Source organism: Molothrus aeneus, chromosome 1, assembly GCF_037042795.1.
Source record: "Molothrus aeneus isolate 106 chromosome 1, BPBGC_Maene_1.0, whole genome shotgun sequence".
Taxonomy (NCBI): domain Eukaryota; kingdom Metazoa; phylum Chordata; class Aves; order Passeriformes; family Icteridae; genus Molothrus; species Molothrus aeneus.
Genome location: NC_089646.1, coordinates 152,579,199 through 152,601,405, shown reverse-complemented (window position 1 = coordinate 152,601,405; position 22,207 = coordinate 152,579,199). Strand labels below are relative to the sequence as shown.

General features: G+C 50.5%; 7 protein-coding genes across 7 annotated transcripts; all 7 read left to right on the top strand.

Moving 5' to 3' along the window:
* The first annotated feature begins 538 nt into the window (after positions 1-538).
* LOC136557141 (feather beta keratin-like) lies at positions 539-1,298 on the top strand. Its single transcript, XM_066550772.1, has 2 exons — positions 539-563; positions 970-1,298. Exons 1-2 carry the CDS (start codon positions 539-541, stop codon positions 1,296-1,298), a joined length of 354 nt encoding a protein of 117 aa, XP_066406869.1.
* A 3,224-nt stretch (positions 1,299-4,522) lies between these two features.
* On the top strand, positions 4,523-4,831 carry LOC136557064 (feather beta keratin-like). Its single transcript, XM_066550667.1, has one exon. It carries the CDS (start codon positions 4,523-4,525, stop codon positions 4,829-4,831), a length of 309 nt encoding a protein of 102 aa, XP_066406764.1.
* A 2,959-nt stretch (positions 4,832-7,790) lies between these two features.
* Positions 7,791-8,099, top strand: LOC136555778 (feather beta keratin-like). Its single transcript, XM_066548789.1, has one exon. It carries the CDS (start codon positions 7,791-7,793, stop codon positions 8,097-8,099), a length of 309 nt encoding a protein of 102 aa, XP_066404886.1.
* Positions 8,100-10,826: 2,727 nt separating this feature from the next.
* On the top strand, positions 10,827-11,135 carry LOC136555770 (feather beta keratin-like). The gene has a single exon (XM_066548777.1). It carries the CDS (start codon positions 10,827-10,829, stop codon positions 11,133-11,135), a length of 309 nt encoding a protein of 102 aa, XP_066404874.1.
* Positions 11,136-13,863: 2,728 nt separating this feature from the next.
* On the top strand, positions 13,864-14,172 carry LOC136556997 (feather beta keratin-like). Its single transcript, XM_066550537.1, has one exon. The coding sequence runs from the start codon at positions 13,864-13,866 to the stop codon at positions 14,170-14,172; it is 309 nt and encodes a 102-aa protein (XP_066406634.1).
* A 2,903-nt stretch (positions 14,173-17,075) lies between these two features.
* LOC136555760 (feather beta keratin-like) lies at positions 17,076-17,697 on the top strand. Its single transcript, XM_066548765.1, has 2 exons — positions 17,076-17,187; positions 17,369-17,697. Exons 1-2 carry the CDS (start codon positions 17,076-17,078, stop codon positions 17,695-17,697), a joined length of 441 nt encoding a protein of 146 aa, XP_066404862.1.
* A 2,945-nt stretch (positions 17,698-20,642) lies between these two features.
* Positions 20,643-20,951, top strand: LOC136556926 (feather beta keratin-like). The gene has a single exon (XM_066550409.1). It carries the CDS (start codon positions 20,643-20,645, stop codon positions 20,949-20,951), a length of 309 nt encoding a protein of 102 aa, XP_066406506.1.
* Positions 20,952-22,207: the final 1,256 nt, after the last annotated feature.

The following is a 22,207-nucleotide window of genomic DNA, read 5'->3' as shown; positions in this document are numbered from 1 at the left end:
AACAAGGTCAACCATCTTTTTCTGAAAAGTGAAAGCCTGTAGTTCCTCCAACTGCTCCTCACATCTTCTTCTTATCCTTCACCAGGTTTCCTTTCCAGGTTTCACTCAGAGACCAGCAATGGGACCCCACAGTGTGACCTTGCTGGATCCTGCTAAGACAAGTGCCACAGGAAGAACGGACAAAAGACATTGGACAGCAGAAGAGGGATCACAGGGATTGTTCTCCCATATCCAGCAGGAAAGGCCAGGCATATACACAGGTTTAGAATGCTGGCAAAGGACAGGGAGGGAGAGAATGGGATGGAAGGGGACACCCTTCATATCCAGAAGAGCTGCAAAGCCCAGATGAGCCTGACATGGCTGTGGGGGAATGAGGACCCTCTCCACAAGACACCCACAAACCACAGCCCACATGGGACATTGCGTGACTTCACTGTTGGCACCCCACTGCCCAAAGCTCACGTACACAGCCCTCCACAAAAAACATCCTCATGCACCGCCCTTGGTCTCTAATACTTGTATTTAAAAGCTGCCGCCCATGTCAGATGGACATGGAGTCAAAAGTAGGACATGACATTGCAGAGCTGTGGGATGAAAAACACTCCTCACCTCATGACTCAATACTATGAGCTAAGCAGGAACTGTGGCCTGCAAAATGCCCCAAGGCCATGGGACAAGGCTGTCCCGCCCCTCCAGAACCAGCATAAAAGCCAGCCCAGAGCCTCTCTCCCTCACACAATTCTCCTCAAGCCCTCTCCTCCTGCTCCTGCCAACAACAAGGTAAGCCTCAAGCCCTGACCCTCCAGTTCCTGCACCCCTGGCCCCTCTCTTCCAGCATGCAAAGCCCAAGGCTCAGCAGACCTCATGCCTCCCCACAGCCCCACAACAGCCGCTCTCCTGCATCACTCTCCTGCATCACTGCCCCTCGCATGCCCACAACCCTGTCTAAATTCATTCCTTCTCTTCCAGGCATCCTCCACACCTCACCCATGGCCTGCAATACCCGCTGCAGTCCCTGCGGACCCACCCCGCTGGCCAACAGCTGCAACGAGCCCTGTGCCCTGCAATGCCAGGATTCCCGCGTCATCATCAACCCTTCCCCTGTGCTGGTCACCCTGCCAGGACCCATCATGACCTCCTTCCCCCAGAGCACCGCCGTCGGATCCACCTCCTCGGCTGCTCTGGGCACTGAGCTCAATGCCCAGGGACAGCCCATCTCTAGCGGATTTGGCTTTGGCCTTGGCTACGGCCTGGGAGGCCTGGGCTGCTATGGCAGAAGGGGCGGCTACATCTGCTAAGGGCCCTCAGCACCACCCCTGACACCACCAGCTCTGGGCGCTGCCAACAGCTCCTGCAAACAAAGCACCTTGGCTGATGGTCTCTCTACTTCCACCTCACTCTGGATCCCTTCAAGTTCTCTCCCTTGCCTTTGAAGTCTTATGCCTTAATAAAGTTTTCCTGCATCAAAGTCTCACGGCTCCTCTTCTTATTGAATTTGAAAGCTCTCACACCCTCACCATTGGGGCTGGATGGCAAAGGGGCACAACACCTTCCTAAACAAGAAGAACCCCAACAGTAACAACCAGGACGGCCACAGGAAGCCGGGTTGAATGATGATCATCCAGAACATGACAAAATCACATCTCCTGCCATACCAAAGGTTTTGACACAACAATGCTCTCCTGCTCATTGCTCTGGTTAAGTCTCTCCATGCAAGCATATGCTTGACAACATCTCCTCCCATCACAACTCTCAACCCACACAATCACAATATCATCCACCCTCAGAGAAACTCAGGAAGTGCTGCATGGGCTTCCATCTTCTCTCCTCAAGGAAGGATACCCAGAGAAGGATTTCCAGAACTATGGAGACTTCAGGTTTTCATCTCCCTGCACAGAGAGATGCCTACACCTCTTCCTCTCTCTGACCACTCTCACAATAAAAAAGGCTTCTCTGCTCTGCCCATGGAATTCCATCTCTTTTCACTTGTGCCCTTGCTGACTTGTAACAACCCCACATCCAGCTTGGTTTCCTACAAGTCCCAGCTCTCTGAGTCCTCTCGGAAAAATCTTTCACCCATTCAATATCTTGGTAGTCCTGAACTGGCCTTGTTTCACTAAGTCTCTGAGCCTCCTCCCCTCAGGACACATGACCTGCTTACACCGACTCACATTGATTTTGAGGTAGTTGAACAGTTTTGGACTCAAGGAAATTACTCTTGAGCTGCTTCATTTGAAGTTTGACTCCAGCTTCACTTTGGATCACAAAGCCCCAAGTCATGTTGTTTCAATATTATATAAATAGAGCAGTCCACCTCACTCACCCTTCACACCACCTGTACATCCTTGCATAGTCTGCAATGATGCAGAAGGTGACACTGCCAAGACATTGCTACGAGGTGGAGATAAACACCAGCCATGGCTCCCTCATCATCCACAGGAAGATTCTTTTTTTCTGTATGTAACTCATAGGTCACTAAGACATAATTTTGCCCTCCAAATTCAACTCTAACGACACCTCATCTCCTTGCATGAGCTGAACTTGGAAATGCTTTATAGGGGAAAAATTGTCCCATCCTTGTCTGCAGGAACAAGATCCCTGGAAATCCATGGGAAGGTGGCAGGGAGTAAATGCACAGGAAGGGGCAGGACTACTGCGCAGCACAGCCACAAAGCCCAGAGCAGCCTGACAGGGCTGGAAAGAAATGGGGTCTCTCTCTCAAATGCAGCCACAAACCAAAACACACCTGCTGTCCCATTGGTTGAACTCATTGTTGACATCCCAATTTTCAGAGGCATTTGGGGTTTATTCTGGTTTCTCTGACATGCACCTTCCAAGCAAATCCTCCCAAACATCAACTCTTACTTTAAAGCTGCTGCCAAGGTCAGATGGACATGCTCACAAGAGCAGGACATGGAATTGTAGAGTTGCAGGAAGGAACACAGTCTCCCGTTCATGAGTCGTATCGCTGGCCAGGGGTCTATGTACAAATCACAAACAGGATGAGCCTGCTAGGAACTTGCCTTGAGCTGTTGTATTTTTCAGCACCAGTCTCATTACAGGGTTATGACAATGGGAAGATGCCATCAGCTCACATCCCAGGCAGCAGACAAAGATCGTCACAACTTACTTGAAAGGTTTTTTGACCAATCACACAAAGGAAAAGCATATTGACAGTAGATCTATCCAACTACTATAAGCACACATACCTTCGGTTAAAACAGTGCCTGCTTAATTCAAATACAATACCTGCTTGTAAGCCATAAGATACAATGCACAGAGCTCCATTATTAAGCTTAGAACTTCTTAATATCTCGCTAGATATACTTTTCTGCAGCTTCGGGTGTTAGTCTAGACAAGTGTTAATAGACAGACCATTGCTCTAGTTTTACTAACTTTTCTATTTCTTAAATAATTTATTGCTTTCCCAAAGCCCACTGATTTTGTGGATTCCCACAACTCGTCAGGCTGGGCTTGGAAAAACTGAGGTCATGATTTTCAGACAGGGAGGTTGAGAGAATAAAATGGTCAATACTTGTGTTCTAAAAATTCAATGTACTCAGGTAATTCAAGAGGTCCTCAAGCCGTAATCTTATCCTTCACCAGTTTTCCTGTCTAGGATTCACGCAGAGCCCAGCAATGGGACCCCACAGTTTGACCTCATTGAGCCCAGTTCAGACGAGGGCTACAGATGAACAACACAAGACACTGGACAGCAGGGGAGGTGCCACAGGGATTGCTCTCCTATATCCAGCAGGAAAGGTCTGGCATAGAGACAGGTTTGGAATGTTGGCAACGAGACAGGATGGGAGAGAATGACATGGAAGGGGACACCCATCACCCCCAGAAGAGCTGCAAAGCCCAGATGAGCCTGATGTGACTGTGAGGGAATGAGTGCCCTCTCCACAAGACACCCGCAAACCACAGCACACCAGGAACATGGGGTGACTTCACTTGTGACACCCCACTGTGCAAAAATATGGTCACATCCACAGCCCGCCACAAAAAACATCTGCATCAACAGACCTTGGTCTCTAATGCCTGCATTTAAAAGCAGCCAAGAACATCACACCGCAACAAGGTCAGATGAACATGGACTCAAAAGCAGACCATGACACTGCAGAGTTGTGGGATGGAAAACACTCCCCACCTCAGGACTCACTACTCTGAGTAAACCAAGAACTGTGGCCTGCAAAATGCCCCAAGGCCATAGGACAAGGCTGTCCCACCCCTCCAGGACCAGCATAAAAGCCGGCCCAGAGCCTCTCTCCCTCACACACTTCTCCTCAAGCCTTCTCCTCCTGCTCCTGCTGACAACCAGGTGAGTCTCAAGCCAGCACCCTCCTGCTCCTGCACCCCTGGTCCCTCTCTTCCAGCCTGCTCAGCTCCAGCCTCAGCAGAGCTCACGCCTCCCCACAGCCCCGACACTCTCTTGCCCTTCTCAAACTTCACACCTCAAACTCCACCAAACCCCTGCCCTTCCTCACCCCTCTCTCTTCCAGGCACCCTCCACACCACAAAAATGGCCTGCAACAACATCTGCAGTCCCTGTGGACCCACCACACTGGCCAACAGCTGCAACGAGCCCTGTGCCCTGCAATGCCAGGATTCCCACGTCATCATCAACCCTTCCCCTGTGCTGGTCACCCTGCCAGGACCCATCATGACCTCCTTCCCCCAGAGCACCGCCGTCGGATCCACCTCCTCGGCTGCTCTGGGCACTGAGCTCAGTGTGCAGGGACAGCCCATCTCTGGCGGATTTGGCTTTGGCCTTGGCTACGGCCTGGGAGGCCTGGGCTGCTATGGCAGAAGGGGCGGCTACATCTGCTAAGGGCCCTCAGCACCACCCCTGACACCACCAGCTCTGGGCGCTGCCAACAGCTCCTGCAAGCAAAGCACCTCGGCTGATGGTCTCTCTACTTGTACCTCATACCTGATACATTCACCTTCTTCTTTCCCATCATTCTTTCACTTCAATAAAGTTTTCTTGCACCACAACCTGAGTGGCATCCTCTTCTTTTTGAATTCCAATGGCCTCACATCCTCACCCTGTGCCATGCCAGCACTCAGCCTTTGTGTTGGATGGAAAGGGAGCAAAGAACATTTCTTAGCAAATATGTCCCCACATGGAACAACCAATGCTGACATGGGAAACAGGGGAGAAGGGCAAAGTTTCCAGAACATGACACAAAGCCATCCCCTCATCTACCAAAGGCTTTGACACAACAATTCTCTGCTGGGCACTGCTCTACCAAAAATCACACTAGGCCAACATACACTTGAAAAATTCTCTTCCCAGCAGCACTCTTGAGTCCTCCCTGTGAACAGAGGAATAACATCATGCACTTGGGCAGGAACTCCACAGTTCAAATGCTTCCATCCCCATTACTTAAGCAGGCCCAGCAGGAGCAGTATTTCCAGGATTATGTCCAGTTCAGTTTTGGACCTCAAGAAGAGGGACCCCACTGCCTCTTACACTCTGAGACCATCCACACACACTGAAAAATTCTTGCTTCCCTGGCCTATGGAATTCTATCTAATTTCAATGGTGCATGTGCCTTCTATTCCTTCATGTGTGCAGTGCTGAGAACAGCTGGGCTCCCACACAGTGGTGACACCACCCTGCCCAGCCTTGTCTTCTGAGAGGCCCAGCTCGCTCAGTCTCTCCACTAGCAAGGATCCACCAGGCCCTTGTGTATCTGCTGGCCCTCAACTGCTCTTTGTCCACTAACCCCTTGTGCTTCTTCCCATGTGGAGGCCAGAACTCTCTACACCACTGCACAGTACGGATCTCACCAGTGCTCAAAAGAGAGGAAGGGCCACTATTCCTGACTTCATGGCAACAAGTTTCTGAAATCTGTCTTGGACACAGGTGACACCCCACTGATGGAATTCCCCATCGCAACCTGCTGTTCACTCTGTCCTCAATCAGCACCACAGGGTCCTACTCACAAAAGCCACTTTTCAGAATCTCTGCCCACAGCATGAGTCAGGGTCAAGTGCAATTCCTGTCCAGATGCAGAACTTCTCATTTCTCTTGCCTAAACTTTGGGAGATGCCTTTAACCCTCAGTCTTGAGGCCCCTCTGAGTCGTAAAACAGCCAAGAGAAGCCTCAGACCCTTCATCATTTGCCAACACGATGAGGAGGCAACTCTCCCACTGCTGACAAGGAATGGAAATGTCCACGCACTCACACCTGGCACAGATGCAAAGCCCAGACCAGCCTGACTGACCTGGGACAGTTTGGGGCCCCACTGAATAACGCACCCACATACCCAATACCATGAGTTCTATGGGCTGACTTCACTCATGACACCCCACCTCTCCAAATCTTGGCCACGTCTTCAGTCCTCATTGACAGACACCACCAACACCAGACTTTCGTTTCAAGCACTCACACTTTAAAGGAGGAATGACCATGTTGGAAGGGGCAGCTCCTCATGCACAGCACAGCTGCAAAGCCCACACCAGCCTGACACGTCTACAGTCAGGAATGGGGCCCCTCTTCATAACGTACCCAGAGATTAAAGGACAAAAGTGCCATAAAATTACCTCACTGATGACATCCATAATTTTCTTGAGCTTTTGTTGTATATTTTGGTTCCTCTGACACACATCTTCCAAGCAAAACATCCCAAATATCCACACACTTAAAACCTGACACCAAGCTCAAATGGACACGGCCTCAAGAGCAGGACATGACACTGAAGGACTGTGGGAAGCAAAACATTCCCCACATCAATGCTAAAAAGTCCAAGACAGACAAAAACGATGTTACAATTTCCATTCAAGGACCTCTAGAGAGGAATAAGTTCAACCCTTGCCATTTAAAAATAAATGTCTACAGTTCCTTTAACTGCTCCTCAAGTCTACTTTTCCTGCACCAGTTTTCCTTTCTAGGTTTCACTCAGAGCCCAGCAATGGGACACCACAGTGTGACCATGCTGGGCTCAATTGAGATGAGTGCTACAGATGAACCAACACAAGACACTGGGCAGCAGGTGAGGTGTCACAGGGATTGTTTTGCTATACCCAGCAGGAAAGGCTTGGCAGATAGAAAGGTTTAGAATGTTAGCAATGGGACAGGGAGGGAAAGAATGTGATTGAAGAGGACACATGTCACGCCCAGAAGAGCTGCAAAGCCCAGATGAGCCTGACGTGGCAGTGGGGGAATGAGGAGCCTCTCCACAAGACACTGACAAACCACAGCACACCAGGTCCAGGAGGTGACTTTACTGTTAACAGCCCAATATCCTAAGCTTTGGTCACATCTACATCCCTCTACAAAAAAACATCATCATCAAACTCCTTTGGTCTCTAATACTTGCATGTTAAAGCTGCTGACAAGGACAGATGGACACGGACTCAAAAGCAGAAAATGACACAGCAGAGTCGTGGGATGCAAAACTCTCCCCACCTCAGGACTCACCACGCTGAGACAAGCAGGAACTGTGGCCTGCAAAATGCCCCAAGGCCAAGGGACAAGGCTGTCCCACCCCTCCAGAACCAGCATAAAAGCCAGCCCAGAGCCTCTCTCCCTCACACACTTCTCCTCAAGCCTTCTCCTCCTGCTCCTGCCGACAACCAGGTGAGCTTCAAACCCCGACCCTCCTGCTCCTGCAGCCCTGGCCCCTCTCTTCCAGCCTCCTAAGCTCCAGCCTCAGCAGCCCTCACGCCTCTCCACAGCCCCCACACTCTCTTGCCCTTCTCAAACTTCACACCTCAAACTCCCCCAAACCCCTGCCCTTCCTCAACCCTCTCTCTTCCAGGCACCTTCCACACCACAAAAATGGCCTGCTACAACCGCTGCAGTCCCTGCGGACCCACCCCGCTGGCCAACAGCTGCAACGAGCCCTGTGCCCTGCAATGCCAGGATTCCCGCGTCATCATCAACCCTTCCCCTGTGCTGGTCACCCTGCCAGGACCCATCATGACCTCCTTCCCCCAGAACACCGCCGTCGGATCCACCTCCTCGGCTGCTCTGGGCACTGAGCTCAATGCCCAGGGACAGCCCATCTCTGGTGGATTTGGCTTTGGCCTTGGCTACGGCCTGGGAGGCCTGGGCTGCTATGGCAGAAGGGGCGGCTACATCTGCTAAGGGCCCTCAGCACCACCCCTGACACCACCAGCTCTGGCCTCTGCCAACAGCTCCTGCAAGCAAAGCACCTTGGCTCATATTTGCCCTACTTCCACCTCACTCTGGATCCATTCAAGTTCTCTCTCTTGCCTTTTTATTCTTTTGCCTCAATAGTTTTCCTGCATCAAAGTCTCACGGCTCCTCATCTTTTTGAATTTCAAAGCTCCCAAACCCTCACCCTTGGGGTAGACAGCAAAGGGGCTCAACAGCTTCCTAAACAACTACAACCCCACCAGTAACAACCAAGACTGTCACAGGAAGCAGGGTTGAATGCTGACCATCCAGAACATGACAAAATCACATCTGCCATACCAACAGTTTTGACAAAACAATGCTCTCCTGCTCATTGCTTTAGCAAAATCTCTCCATGCCAGCATACCTTGACAAGATCTCCTCGCATCAGAACTCAAAGCACAAAAACAATCACAATAACTTCCACTCTCAGAGATACTCAGGTAGTGGCGCAAGTGCTTCCATCCCCTTGCTCAAGGAAGCCTTCCCAGGGAAGGATTTCCAGAATCACAGACAGTTCAGGTTTTCATCTCCTTGGACAGAGAGACTCCTGCTCCTCTCCCACTCTGTGACCACCCTAACACTAAATAAAGTTTGTCTGCTCTGCCCTTGGAATTCCATCTCTTTTCACTTGCCCTTGCTGACTTCTAAAACCCCGCACCAATCCAGCCTTGTCACCTGAAAGTCCCAGCACTCTCACTCCTCTCTGAACAATCTTCCAGCCCTTTAAATATCTTGGTGCCCCTGGACTGAACAACGGCCTTGATTCACTCTGTTTTTGGGCTTCCTCCCCTGGGCACTCCAGAACTTTTCACACTGATTCACATAATTTTTCAGGATGTTGAAGAGTGTCGGCCTCATGGATATGACTCTGGAGTTACTTCATTTGACCCTTGACTCCAGCTTGACTTTGCATCATAAGGCTCCAGGTCATGGTGTTTTAATATTATATAAATAGAGCAGTCCAACTCACTGACCCTTTACACCATCTCTACATCCTTGCATAGTCTGCGATGATGCAGTAGGAGTCACTGCCAAAGACATTGCTACAAATAGAGGTAAACACCAGCCATGGCTTCCTCATCACCCACAGTACAAATTTTCTTTCTGTATGTAACACAGAGGTCACTAAGACAGGATTTTGACCTCCAAAATCAACTCTCACTGCTTCACATCATCTTGTATGACCTGCACTAGAAAATGCTTTGGAGGGGAAAAATTGTCGCATCCTTGTCTGCAGGAACAAGGTCCCTGGAAATCCATGGCAAGGTGGGAGGGAGTAAATGCACTGGAAGGAGCAGGTCCTGATGCCCAGCACAGCCACAAAGCCCAGCAAAGCCTGACAGGGGTGGAAAGGAATGGGATCTCTCTCTCAAATGCAACCACAAACCAAAGCACTCGTGTCCCATGGGTTGACTTCACACATGACACCCAATTTTCAGAGGCATTTGGGGTTTATTCTGGTTTCTGTGACACGTACCTTCCAAGTAAATCCTCCCAAACACCAACTCTCACTTTAAAGCTGCTGCCAAGGTCAGAGGGACACAAGCACTGGACGAGGACACAGAATTGCAGAGCTGCAGGAAGGAAAACAATCTCCAGCTCATGACTCGCCAGGCTGGGCTTGGAAAAATTGATGATTTTCATTCATGTACCTCGAGAGAGTGAAAAGGTCAACACGTTTGTTCTAAAAACGGAATGTACCCAGGTCCTCCAGTTGCTCTTCTCATGTCGTCTTCTTATCCTTCACCAGTTCTCCTTTCTAGGTTGCAATCAGAGCGCAGCTATGGGACCCCACAGTATGACCCAGCAGGGGCCAGCTGAGAAACACACTACAAATGAAAAAACCACAAGACATTGCAGAGCATAACAGGAATCCCCCAATCACAGGGATTGTCCTGCCATATCCAGCAGGAAAGGCCTGGCAACAAGACAGGTTTAGAAAGTTGACAGCGTGACAGCGTGGGAGAGAATGTGATGGAAGGGGACACCCATCACCCCCAGAAGAGCTGCAAGGCCCAGATGAGCCTGTTGTTGCTGTGGGGGAATGAGGAGCCTCTCCACAAGACACCCACAAACCACAGCACATATGGGACATTGGGTGGCTTCACTGTGGCCAACCAATGGTCCAAAGCTTTGGTCACGTCTACATTCTCCAAAAAAACCATCAACATCATCATCAACAGCCTTTGGTCTCTAATACTCACATTTTAAAGCTGCCATCAATGTCAGATGGACACAGAATCAAAAGTAGGACATGACACAGCAGAGTTGTGGGATGGAGAACACTCCCCACCTCAGGACTCACCCCTCCGAGCCAGCCAGGAACTGTGGCCTGCAAAATGTCCCAAGGCCATGGGACAGGGCTGTCCCGCCCATCCAGGACCAGCATAAAAGCCGGCCCAGAGCCTCTCTTCCTCACACACTTCTCCTCAAGCCTTCTCCTCCTGCTCCTGCCTACAACAAGGTAAGTCTCAAGCCCCGACCCTCCTGCTCCTGCAACACTGGGCCCTCTCTTCCAGCATGCGAAGCCCCAGACTCAGATGACCTCATGCCTCCCCAAAGGGCCACAACCGCCTCCACACTCCCTCACTCTCCTGCATCACTGCCCCTCGCATGCCCACAACCCTGTCTAAACTCATTCCTTCTCTTCCAGGCATCCTCCACACCACAAAAATGGCCTGCAACAACATCTGCAGTCCCTGCGGACCCACCCCGCTGGCCAACAGCTGCAACGAGCCCTGCGCCCTGCAATGCCAGGATTCCCGCGTCATCATCAACCCTTCCCCTGTGCTGGTCACCATGCCAGGACCCATCATGACCTCCTTCCCCCAGAACACCGCCGTCGGATCCACCTCCTCGGCTGCTCTGGGCACTGAGCTCAATGCCCAGGGACAGCCCATCTCTGGCGGATTTGGCTTTGGCCTTGGCTACGGCCTGGGAGGCCTGGGCTGCTATGGCAGAAGGGGCGGCTACATCTGCTAAGGGCCCTCAGCACCACCCCTGACACCACCAGCTCTGGGCGCTGCCAACAGCTCCTGCAAGCAAAGCACCTTTGCTCCTATTTGCCCTACTTCCACCTCACTCTGGATCCCTTCAAGTCCTCTCCCTTGCCTTTTTATTCTTTTCCTCAATAAAGTTTTCCTGCATCAAAGCCTCACATGTCTCCTCTTCTTTTTGAATTTCTAAACTCTCACAGCTTCACACATGGGGTAGATGGCAAAGGGGCACAACACCATCCTAAACAACTAGGACCCCAATAGTAACAACCAAGACTGTCACAGGAAGCAGGGTTGAATGGTGATCATCCAGAACATGACAAAATCACATCTCCTGCCATACCAAAGGTTTTGACAGAACAATGCTCTCCTGCTCATTCCTCTGGTAAAATCTCTCTATGCCAGCATTCACTTGACAAGATCTCCTCCCATCAGAACTCTCAAACCACACAAACAATCACAATATTATCCACCCTCAGAGAAACTCAGGAAGTGCTGCAAGGGCTTCCATCCTCTGTGCTCAAGGAAGGCCACCCAGAGAAGGATTTCCAGAACTATGGACACTTCAGGTTTTCCTCTCTCTGAACAGAGAGACTCCTGCAACTCTTCTACTCTATGACCAACCTCACACTAAAAAAGTCTTGTCTGCTCAGCCCATGGAATTCTATCTGTTTTCATTTTGCCATTCCCAACTTCTAAAAACCCCACATTCAGCCCTGTCTTCCAGAAGTACCAGCTCTCTCAGTCCCTTGTGAAAAATCCTCCAGACCTTTGAATATCTTGGTGGCCCCTTAACTGGCCTTCATTCACTAAGTCTGTGGGGCCCCCCCCCGAGGACCCCGAACCTGCTCACACCAACTCACATCATTTTCGAGGATGTTGAACAGTTTTGGCCTCATGGATACAACTCTTGAGCTGCTTCATTTGAAGTTTGACTCAACCTTAACTTTGGATCACAAGGCTCCAGGTCATGTTGTTTCAATATTATATAAATAGAGCAGTCTACACCACTGACCCTTCACACCACCTGTACATCCTTGCATAGTCTGCAATGATGCAGTAGGAGACAGTGCCAAAGACATTGCTAAGAGGTGGAGGTAAACACCAACCATGGCTCCCTCATCATCCACAGTAAGATTCTTTTTTTCTGTAGGCAACACAGAGGTCACTAAGACAGGATTTTGCCCTCCAAATTCAACTCTAACTGCTCCTCATCGCCTTGTATGAGCTCAACAAGGACATGCTCTATAAGGGTAAAAATTGTCCCATTCTTGTCTGCAGGAACAAGGTCCCTGGAAATCCATGGGCAAGGTGGGAGGGAGTAAATGCACTGGAAGGAGCAGGACCTGATGCCCAGCACAGCCACAAAGCCCAGCAAAGCCTGACAGGGGTGGAAAGGAATGGGATCTCTCTCTCAAATGCAACCACAAACCAAAGCACTCGTGTCCCATGGGTTGACTTCACACATGACACCCAATTTTCAGAGGCATTTGGGGTTTATTCTGGTTTCTGTGACACGTACCTTCCAAGTAAATCCTCCCAAACACCAACTCTCACTTTAAAGCTGGCTGCCAAGGTCAGAGGGACACAAGCACTGGACGAGGACACAGAATTGCAGAGTTGCAGGAAGGGAAACAATCCCCAGCTCATGACTCGCCAGGCTGGGCTTGGAAAAATTAAGGATTTTCATTCATGTACCATTAGAGAGAGTGAAAAGGTCAACACGTTTGTTCTAAAAACGGAATGTACCAAGGTCCTCCAGCTGCTCTTCTCATGTCATCTTCTTATCCTTCACCAGTTCTCCTTTCTAGGTTGCAATCAGAGCACAGCTATGGGATCCCACAGTATGACCCAGCTGGGACCAGCTGAGAAACACACTACAAATGAAAAAACCACAAGACATTGCAGAGCATAACAGGAATCCCCCAATCACAGGGATTATCCTGCCATATCCAGCAGGAAAGGCCTGGCAACAAGACAGGTTTAGAAAGTTGGCAGCGTGACAGGAAGGGAGAAAATGTGCTGGAAGGGGACACCCTTCATCTCCAATAGAGCTGCAAAGCCCAGATGAGCCTGACGTGGCTGTGGGGGAATGAGGAGCCACTCCACAAGACACCCACAAACCACAGCACATATGGGACATTGGGAGGCTTCATTGTTGCCAACCAATGGTCCAAAGCTTTGGTCAGGTCTACAGACACCAAAAAAACCATCATCATCATCATCATCAACAGCGTTGGTCTCTAATACTTGCATTTAAATCTGCCATCAATATCAGATGAACATGGAGCCAAAAGTAGGACATGACACAGCAGAGTTGTGGGATGGAAAACACTCCCCACCTCAGGACTCACCACTCTGAGTAAACCAGGAACTGTGGCCTGCAAAATGCCCCAAGGCCATGGGACAAGGCTGTCCCACCCCTCCAGGACCAGCATAAAAGCCAGCCCAGAGCCTCTCTCCCTCACACACTTCTCCTCAAGCCTTCTCCTCCTGCTCCTGCAGACTACAAGGTGAGTCTCAAGCCCCGACCCTCCTGCTCCTCCATCTGTGGCCCCTCTCTTCCAGCCTGCTCAGCTCCAGCCTCAGCAGCCCTCACGCCTCTCCACAGCCCCCACACTCTCTTGCCCTTCTCAAACTTCACACCTCAAACTCCACCAAACCCCTGCCCTTCCTCACCCCTCTCTCTTCCAGGCACCCTCCACACCACACCCATGGCCTGCAACAACCGCTGTAGTCCCTGCGGACCCACCCCGCTGGCCAACAGCTGCAACGAGCCCTGTGCCCTGCAATGCCAGGATTCCCACGTCATCATCAACCCTTCCCCTGTGCTGGTCACCCTGCCAGGACCCATCATGACCTCCTTCCCCCAGAACACCGCCGTCGGATCCACCTCCTCGGCTGCTCTGGGCACTGAGCTCAATGCCCAGGGACAGCCCATCTCTGGCGGATTTGGCTTTGGCCTTGGCTACGGCCTGGGAGGCCTGGGCTGCTATGGCAGGAGGGGCGGCTACATCTGCTAAGGGCCCTCAGCACCACCCCCGACACCACCAGCTCTGGGCGCTGCCAACAGCTCCTGCAAGCAAAGTACCTTGGCTGATGGCCCCTCTACTTCTACCTCACTCTGGATCCATTCAAGTTCTCTCCCTTGCCTTTCAAGTCTTATGCCTCAATAAAGTTTTCCTGCATCAAAGTCTCACGGCTCCTCTTCTTTTTGAATTTGAAAGCTCTCACACCTTCACCTATGGGGTGGATGGCAAAGGGACACAACACCTTCCTAAACAAGTAGAACCCCAACAGTAACAACCAGGACTGCCACAGGAAGCCAGGTTGAATGGTGATCATCCAGAACATGACAAAATCACATCTCCTGCCATACCAAAGGTTTTGACACAACAATGCTCTCCTGCTCATTGCTCTGGTTAAGTGTCTCCATGCAAGCATATGCTTGACAACATCTCCTCCCATCACAACTCTCAAACCACACAAACAATCACAATATCATCCACCCTCAGAGAAACTCAGGAAGTGCTGCATGGGCTCCCATCTTCTCTCCTCAAGGAAGGATACCCAGAGAAGGATTTCCAGAACTATGGAGGACACTTCAGGTTTTCATCTCCCTGCACAGAGAGATGCCTACACCTCTTCCACTTGCTGACCACTCTCACAATAAAAAAGGCTTCTCTGCTCTGCCCATGGAATTCCATCTCTTTTCACTTGTGCCCTTGCTGACTTGTAACAACCCCACATCCAGCCTGGTTTCCTACAAGTCCCAGCTCTCTGAGTCCTCTCTGAAAAATCTTTCACCCATTCAATATCTTGGTAGTCCTCAACTGGCCTTGTTTCACTAAGTCTCTGAGCCTCCTCCCCTCAGGACACATGACCTGCTTACACCGACTCACATTGATTTTGAGGTAGTTGAACAGTTTTGGACTCAAGGAAATGACTCTTGAGCTGCTTCATTTGAAGTTTGACTCCAGCTTCACTTTGGATCACAAAGCCCCAAGTCATGTTGTTTCAATATTATATAAATAGAGCAGTCCAGCTCACTTACCCTTCACACCACCTGTACATCCTTGCATAGTCTGCAATGATGCAGAAGGTGACACTGCCAAGACATTGCTACGAGGTGGAGATAAACACCAGCCATGGCTCCCTCATCATCCACAGGAAGATTCTTTTTTTCTGTATGTAACATAGAGGTCACTAAGACATAATTTTGCCCTCCAAATTCAACTCTAACTACTCCTCATCTCCTTGCACGAGCTGAACTTGGAAATGCTTTATAGGGGAAAAATTGTCCCATCCTTGTCTGCAGGAACAAGATCCCTGGAAATCCATGGGAAGGTGGCAGGGAGTAAATGCACAGGAAGGGGCAGGACTACTGCGCAGCACAGCCACAAAGCCCAGAGCAGCCTGACAGGGCTGGAAAGAAATGGGGTCTCTCTCTCAAATGCAGCCACAAACCAAAACACACCTGCTGTCCCATTGGTTGAACTCATTGTTGACATCCCAATTTTCAGAGGCATTTGGGGTTTATTCTGGTTTCTCTGACATGCACCTTCCAAGCAAATCCTCCCAAACATCAACTCTTACTTTAAAGCTGCTGCCAAGGTCAGATGAACATGCTCACAAGAGCAGGACATGGAATTGTAGAGTTGCAGGAAGGAACACAGTCTCCAGCTCATGAGTCGTATCGCTGGCCAGGGGTCTATGTACAAATCACAAACAGGATGAGCCTGCTAGGAACTTGCCTTGAGCTGTTGTATTTTTCAGCACCAGTCTCATTACAGGGTTATGACAATGGGAAGATGCCATCAGCTCACATCCCAGGCAGCAGACAAAGAACGCCACAACTTACTTGAAAGGTTTTTTGACCAATCACACAAAGCAAAAGCATATTGACAGAAGTTCTATCCAACTACTATAAGCACACATACCTTTGATTATACAATGCCTGCTTATTTCAAATACAATACCTGCTTGTAAGCCATAAGATACAATGCACAGAGCTCCATTATTAAGCTTAGCACTTCTTAATATCTCGCTAGATATACTTTTCTGCAGCTTCGGGTGTTAGTCTAGACAAGTGTTAATAGACAGACCATTGCTCTAGTTTTACTAACTTTTCTATTTCTTAAATAATTTATCGCTTTCCCAAAGCCCACTGATTTTGTGGATTCCCACAACTCGTCAGGCTGGGCTTGGAAAAACTGAGGTCATGATTTTCAGTCAGGGAGGTTGAGAGAATAAAATGGTCAATACTTGTGTTCTGAAAATTCAATGTACTCAGGTACTTCAAGAGGTCCTCAAGCCGTAATCTTATCCTTCACCAGTTTTCCTGTCTAGGATTCACGCAGAGCCCAGCAATGGGTCCCCACAGTTTGACCTCATTGAGCCCAGTTCAGACGAGGGCTACAGATGAACAACACAAGACACTGGACAGCAGGGGAGGTGCCACAGGGATGGCTCTCCTATATCCAGCAGGAAAGGTCTGGCATAGAGACAGGTTTGGAATGTTGGCAACGAGACAGGATGGGAGAGAATGACATGGAAGGGGACACCCATCACCCCCAGAAGAGCTGCAAAGCCCAGATGAGCCTGATGTGGCTGTGAGGGAATGAGTGCCCTCTCCACAAGACACCCGCAAACCACAGTACACCAGGAACATGGGGTGACTTCACTTGTGACACCCCACTGTGCAAAAATATGGTCACATCCACAGCCCGCCACAAAAAACATCTGCATCAACAGACCTTGGTCTCTAATGCCTGCATTTAAAAGCAGCCAAGAACATCACACCACAACAAGGTCAGATGAACATGGACCCAAAAGCAGAACATGACACTGCAGAGTTGTGGGATGCAAAACACTCACCACCTCATGACTCACCACTCTGAGTAAACCGGGAACTGTGGCCTGCAAAATGCCCCAAGGCCATGGGACAAGGCTGTCCCACCCCTCCAGGACCAGCATAAAAGCCGGCCCAGAGCCTCTCTCCCTCACACACTTCTCCTCCTGCTCCTGCCTACAACAAGGTGAGTCTCAAGCCAGCACCCTCCTGCTCCTGCACCCCTGGTCCCTCTCTTCCAGCCTGCTCAGCTCCAGCCTCAGCAGAGCTCACGCCTCCCCACAGCCCCCACACTCTCTTGCCCTTCTCAAACTTCACACCTCAAACTCCCCCAAACCCCTGCCCTTCCTCACCCCTCTCTCTTCCAGGCACCCTCCACACCACAAAAATGGCCTGCAACAACATCTGCAGTCCCTGCGGACCCACCCCGCTGGCCAACAGCTGCAACGAGCCCTGTGCCCTGCAATGCCAGGATTCCCGCGTCATCATCAACCCTTCCCCTGTGCTGATCACCCTGCCAGGACCCATCATGACCTCCTTCCCCCAGAACACCGCCGTCGGATCCACCTCCTCGGCTGCTCTGGGCACTGAGCTCAATGCCCAGGGACAGCCCATCTCTGGCGGATTTGGCTTTGGCCTTGGCTACGGCCTGGGAGGCCTGGGCTGCTATGGCAGAAGGGGCGGCTACATCTGCTAAGGGCCCTCAGCACCACCCCTGACACCACCAGCTCTGGCCTCTGCCAACAGCTCCTGCAAGCAAAGCACCTTGCCTGATGGTCTCTTTGCTTGTACCTCATACCTGATACATTCACCTTCTTCTTTCCCATCATTCTTTCACTTCAATAAAGTTTTCTTGCACCACAACCTGAGTTGCATCCTCTTCTTTTTGAATTCCATTGGCCTCACATCCTCACCCTGTGCCATGCTAGCACTCAGCCTTTGTGTTGGATGGAAAGGGAGGAAAGAACATTTCTTAGCAAATATGTCCCCACATGGAACAACCAATGCTGACATGGGAAACAGGGGAGAAGGGCAAAGTTTCCAGAACATGACACAAAGCCATCACCTCATCTACCAAAGGCTTTGACACAATAATTCTCTGCTGGGCACTGCTCTACCAAAAATCACACTAGGCCAGCATACACTTGAAAAATTCTCTTCCCAGCAGCACTCTTGAGTCCTCCCTGTGAACAGAGGAATAACATCATGCACTTGGGCAGGAACTCCACAGTTCAAATGCTTCCATCCCCATTACTTAAGCATGCCCAGCAGGAGCAGTATTTCCAGGATTATGTCCAGTTCAGTTTTGGACCTCAAGAAGAGGGACCCCACTGCCTCTTACACTCTGAGACCATCCACACACACTGAAAAATTCTTGCTTCCCTGGCCTATGGAATTCCATCTAATTTCAATGGTGCATGTGCCTTCTATTCCTTCATGTGTGCAGTGCTGAGAACAGCTGGGCTCCCACACAGTGGTGACACCACCCTGCCCAGCCTTGTCTTCTGAGAGGCCCAGCTCGCTCAGTCTCTCCACTAGCAAGGATCCACCAGGCCCTTGTGTATCTGCTGGCCCTCACCTGCTCTTTGTCCACTAACCCCTTGTGCTTCTTCCCATGTGGAGGCCAGAACTCTCTACACCACTGCACAGTACGGATCTCACCAGTGCTCAAAAGAGAGGAAGGGCCACTATTCCTGACTTCATGGCAACAAGTTTCTGAAATCTGTCTTGGACACAGGTGACACCCCACTGATGGAATTCCCCATCGCAACCTGCTGTTCACTCTGTCCTCAATCAGCACCACAGGGTCCTACTCACAAAAGCCACTTTTCAGAATCTCTGCCCACAGCATGAGTCAGGGTCAAGTGCAATTCCTGTCCAGATGCAGAACTTCTCATTTCTCTTGCCTAAACTTTGGGAGATTCCTTTAACCATCAGTCTTGAGGCCCCTCTGAGTCGTTGAACAGCCAAGAGAAGCCTCAGACCCTTCATCATTTGCCAACACGATGAGGAGGCAACTCTCCCACTGCTGACAAGGAATGGAAATGTCCACGCACTCACACCTGGCACAGATGCAAAGCCCAGACCAGCCTGACTGACCAGGGACAGTTTGGGGCCCCACTGAATAACACACCCACATACCCAATACCATGAGTTCTACGGGCTGACTTCACTCATGACACCCCACCTCTCCAAATCTTGGCCACGTCTTCAGTCCTCATTGACAGACACCATCAACACCAGACTTTTGTTTCAAGCACTCACACTTTAAAGGAGGAATGACCATGATGGAAGGGGCAGCTCCTCATGCACAGCACAGCTGCAAAGCCGACACCAGCCTGACACGTCTACAGTCAGGAATGGGGCCCCTCTTCATAACGTACCCAGAGATTAAAGGACAAAAGTACCATAAAATTACCTCACTGATGACATCCATAATTTTCTTGAGCTTTTGTTGTATATTTTGGTTCCTCTGACACACATCTTCCAAGCAAACCATCCCAAATATCCACACACTTAAAACCTGACACCAAGCTCAAATGGACACAGCCTCAAGAGCAAGACATGACACTGAAGGATTGTGGGAAGCAAAACATTCCCCACATCAACGCTAAAAAGTCCAAGACAGACAAAAACGATGTTACAATTTCCATTCAAGGACCTCTAGAGTGGAATAAGTTCAACCCTTGCCATTTAAAAATAAATGTCCACAGTTCCTTTAACTGCTCCTCAAGTCTACTTTTCCTGCACCAGTTTTCCTTTCTAGGTTTCACTCAGAGCCCAGCAGCGGGAACCCACAGTGTGACCATGCTGGGCCCAGCTGAGATGAGTGCTACAGATGAACCAACACAAGACACTGGGCAGCAGGTGAGGTGTCACAGGGATTGTCTTGCTATACCCAGCAGGAAAAAGGCTTGGCAGATAGAAAGATTTAGAATGTTAGCAATGGGACAGGGAGAGAGCGTGATTGAAGAGGACACACGTCACCCCTGGAAGAGCTGCAAAGCCCAGATGAGCCTGACGTGGGAGTGGGGGAATGAGGAGCCTCTCCACAAGACACTGACAAACCACAGCACACCAGGTCCAGGGGGTGACTTCACTGTTAAAACCCCAATGTCCTAAGCTTCTGTCATATCTACATCCCTCTACAAAAAAACATCATCAGCAACACCCTTTGGTTTCTAATACTTGCATTTTAAAGCTGCCACCAAGGTGACATGGACATAGAGTCAAACGCAGAACATGACACAGCAGAGTCGTGGGATGAAAAACTCTCCCCACCTCAGGACTCAGCACTCTGAGTAAACCAGAAACTGTGGCCTGCAAAATGCCCCAAGGCCATAGGACATGGCTGTCCCACCCCTCCAGGACCAGCATAAAAGCCAGCCCAGAGCCTCTCTCCCTCACACAATTCTCCTCAAGCCTTCTCCTGCTCCTGCCAACAACCAGGTGAGCTTCAATCCCCTGACCCTCCTGCTTCTGCACCCCTGAACCCTCTCTTCCTACACGCTCAGCCCCAGCCGCCCTCATGTCTCCCCACAGCTCCACAACAGCTTCCACAGTCCATCACTGCCCCTTGCTCCCCCATGCCCCTGCCCTTCCTCACCCCTCTCTCTTCCAGGCACCTTCCACACCGCACCCATGGCCTGCAACAACATCTGCAGTCCCTGCGGACCCACCCCGCTGGCCAACAGCTGCAACGAGCCCTGCGCCCTGCAATGCCAGGATTCCCGCGTCATCATCAACCCTTCCCCTGTGCTGGTCACCATGCCAGGACCCATCATGACCTCCTTCCCCCAGAACACCGCTGTCGGATCCACCTCCTCGGCTGCTCTGGGCACTGAGCTCAATGCCCAGGGACAGCCCATCTCTGGCGGATTTGGCTTTGGCCTTGGCTACGGCCTGGGAGGCCTGGGCTGCTATGGCAGAAGGGGCGGCTACATCTGCTAAGGGCCCTCAGCACCAACCCTGACACCACCAGCTCTGGCCGCTGCCAACAGCTCCTGCAAGCAAAGCACCTCGGCTGATGGTCTCTCTAGTTGCATCTCACACCTGATTCCTTCAGCTCCTTCCTTCTCATCCTTATTTGTATTGAATAAATTGTTCTTGCATCAAAACCTGAGTTGCTTCCTCTTCTTTTTGAATTCCAATGGTCTCACATCCTCACTCTGTGCAATGCCAGCACTCAACCACGATCTTGGCTGGAAAGAGAGCAAAGAACATTTCTTAGCAAATTTGTCCCCATCAGGAACAACCAACACTGAAATGGGAAACAGGGGAGACGAGGGCACCTTCCAGAACATGACACCAGGCCATCATCTCATCTACCAAAGGCTTTGACCACAACAATTCTCTCCTGGGCACTGCTCTGACAAAGTCACTCTATGCCAGCAGACACTTGAAAAATTCTCTTCCCAGCAGCACTCTTGAGTCCTCCCCATGAACAGAGGAAAAAGAGCATGCACTTGGGCAGGAACTCCACAGTGCAAATGCTTCCATCCGCCTTCCTCAAGCAGGCCCAGGAAGAAAAGGTTTTCCACGATTATGGTCAGTTCACTTTTAGACCTCCAAGAAAAGGGACCCCATTCTCTCTTCAACTCTTTGATCATCCACACACTGAAAAATTCTTCCACCCTTTGCCTATGGTATTCACTTTATTTTCAAATGTGCATGTGCCTTCTATTCCATCATGTGTGCAGTGCTGAGAACAGCTGGGCTCCCACACAGTTGTGACACCCCTGCCCAGCCTTGTCTCCTCAGAGTCTCAGCTCTCTCAGACTGTCCTCGAGCAAAGATCCAGCAGCCCCTTTAAGTGTCTGGTGGCCCTCAACTGGTCTTTGTCCACTACCCCCTTGTGCTTCTTCACACCTCGAGGCCAGAACTGTCCACATCACTGCACATGAGATCTCACCAGTGCTCTAAAGAGAGGAAGGACCACCTCTCACAATTTCATGGCAACAATTTCCTGAAATCTGTCTTGGACAGAGTTGTCGCCCCACTGAAGTAATTCCCCACTGCAACCTATTGAGCACTCTGTTCTTGATCAGCATCACAGGGTCCTGCTCACAAAAGCCACTTCTCAGACTCTCAGTCCACAGCATGACCCAGGGCTCAGTGCAATTCCTGTCCAGATGCAGAACTTCTTCAAATTTGCCTTGCGTGAAATTTGGGAAATTTGATTAACCCTTAGTCTTGAGGTCCTTCTG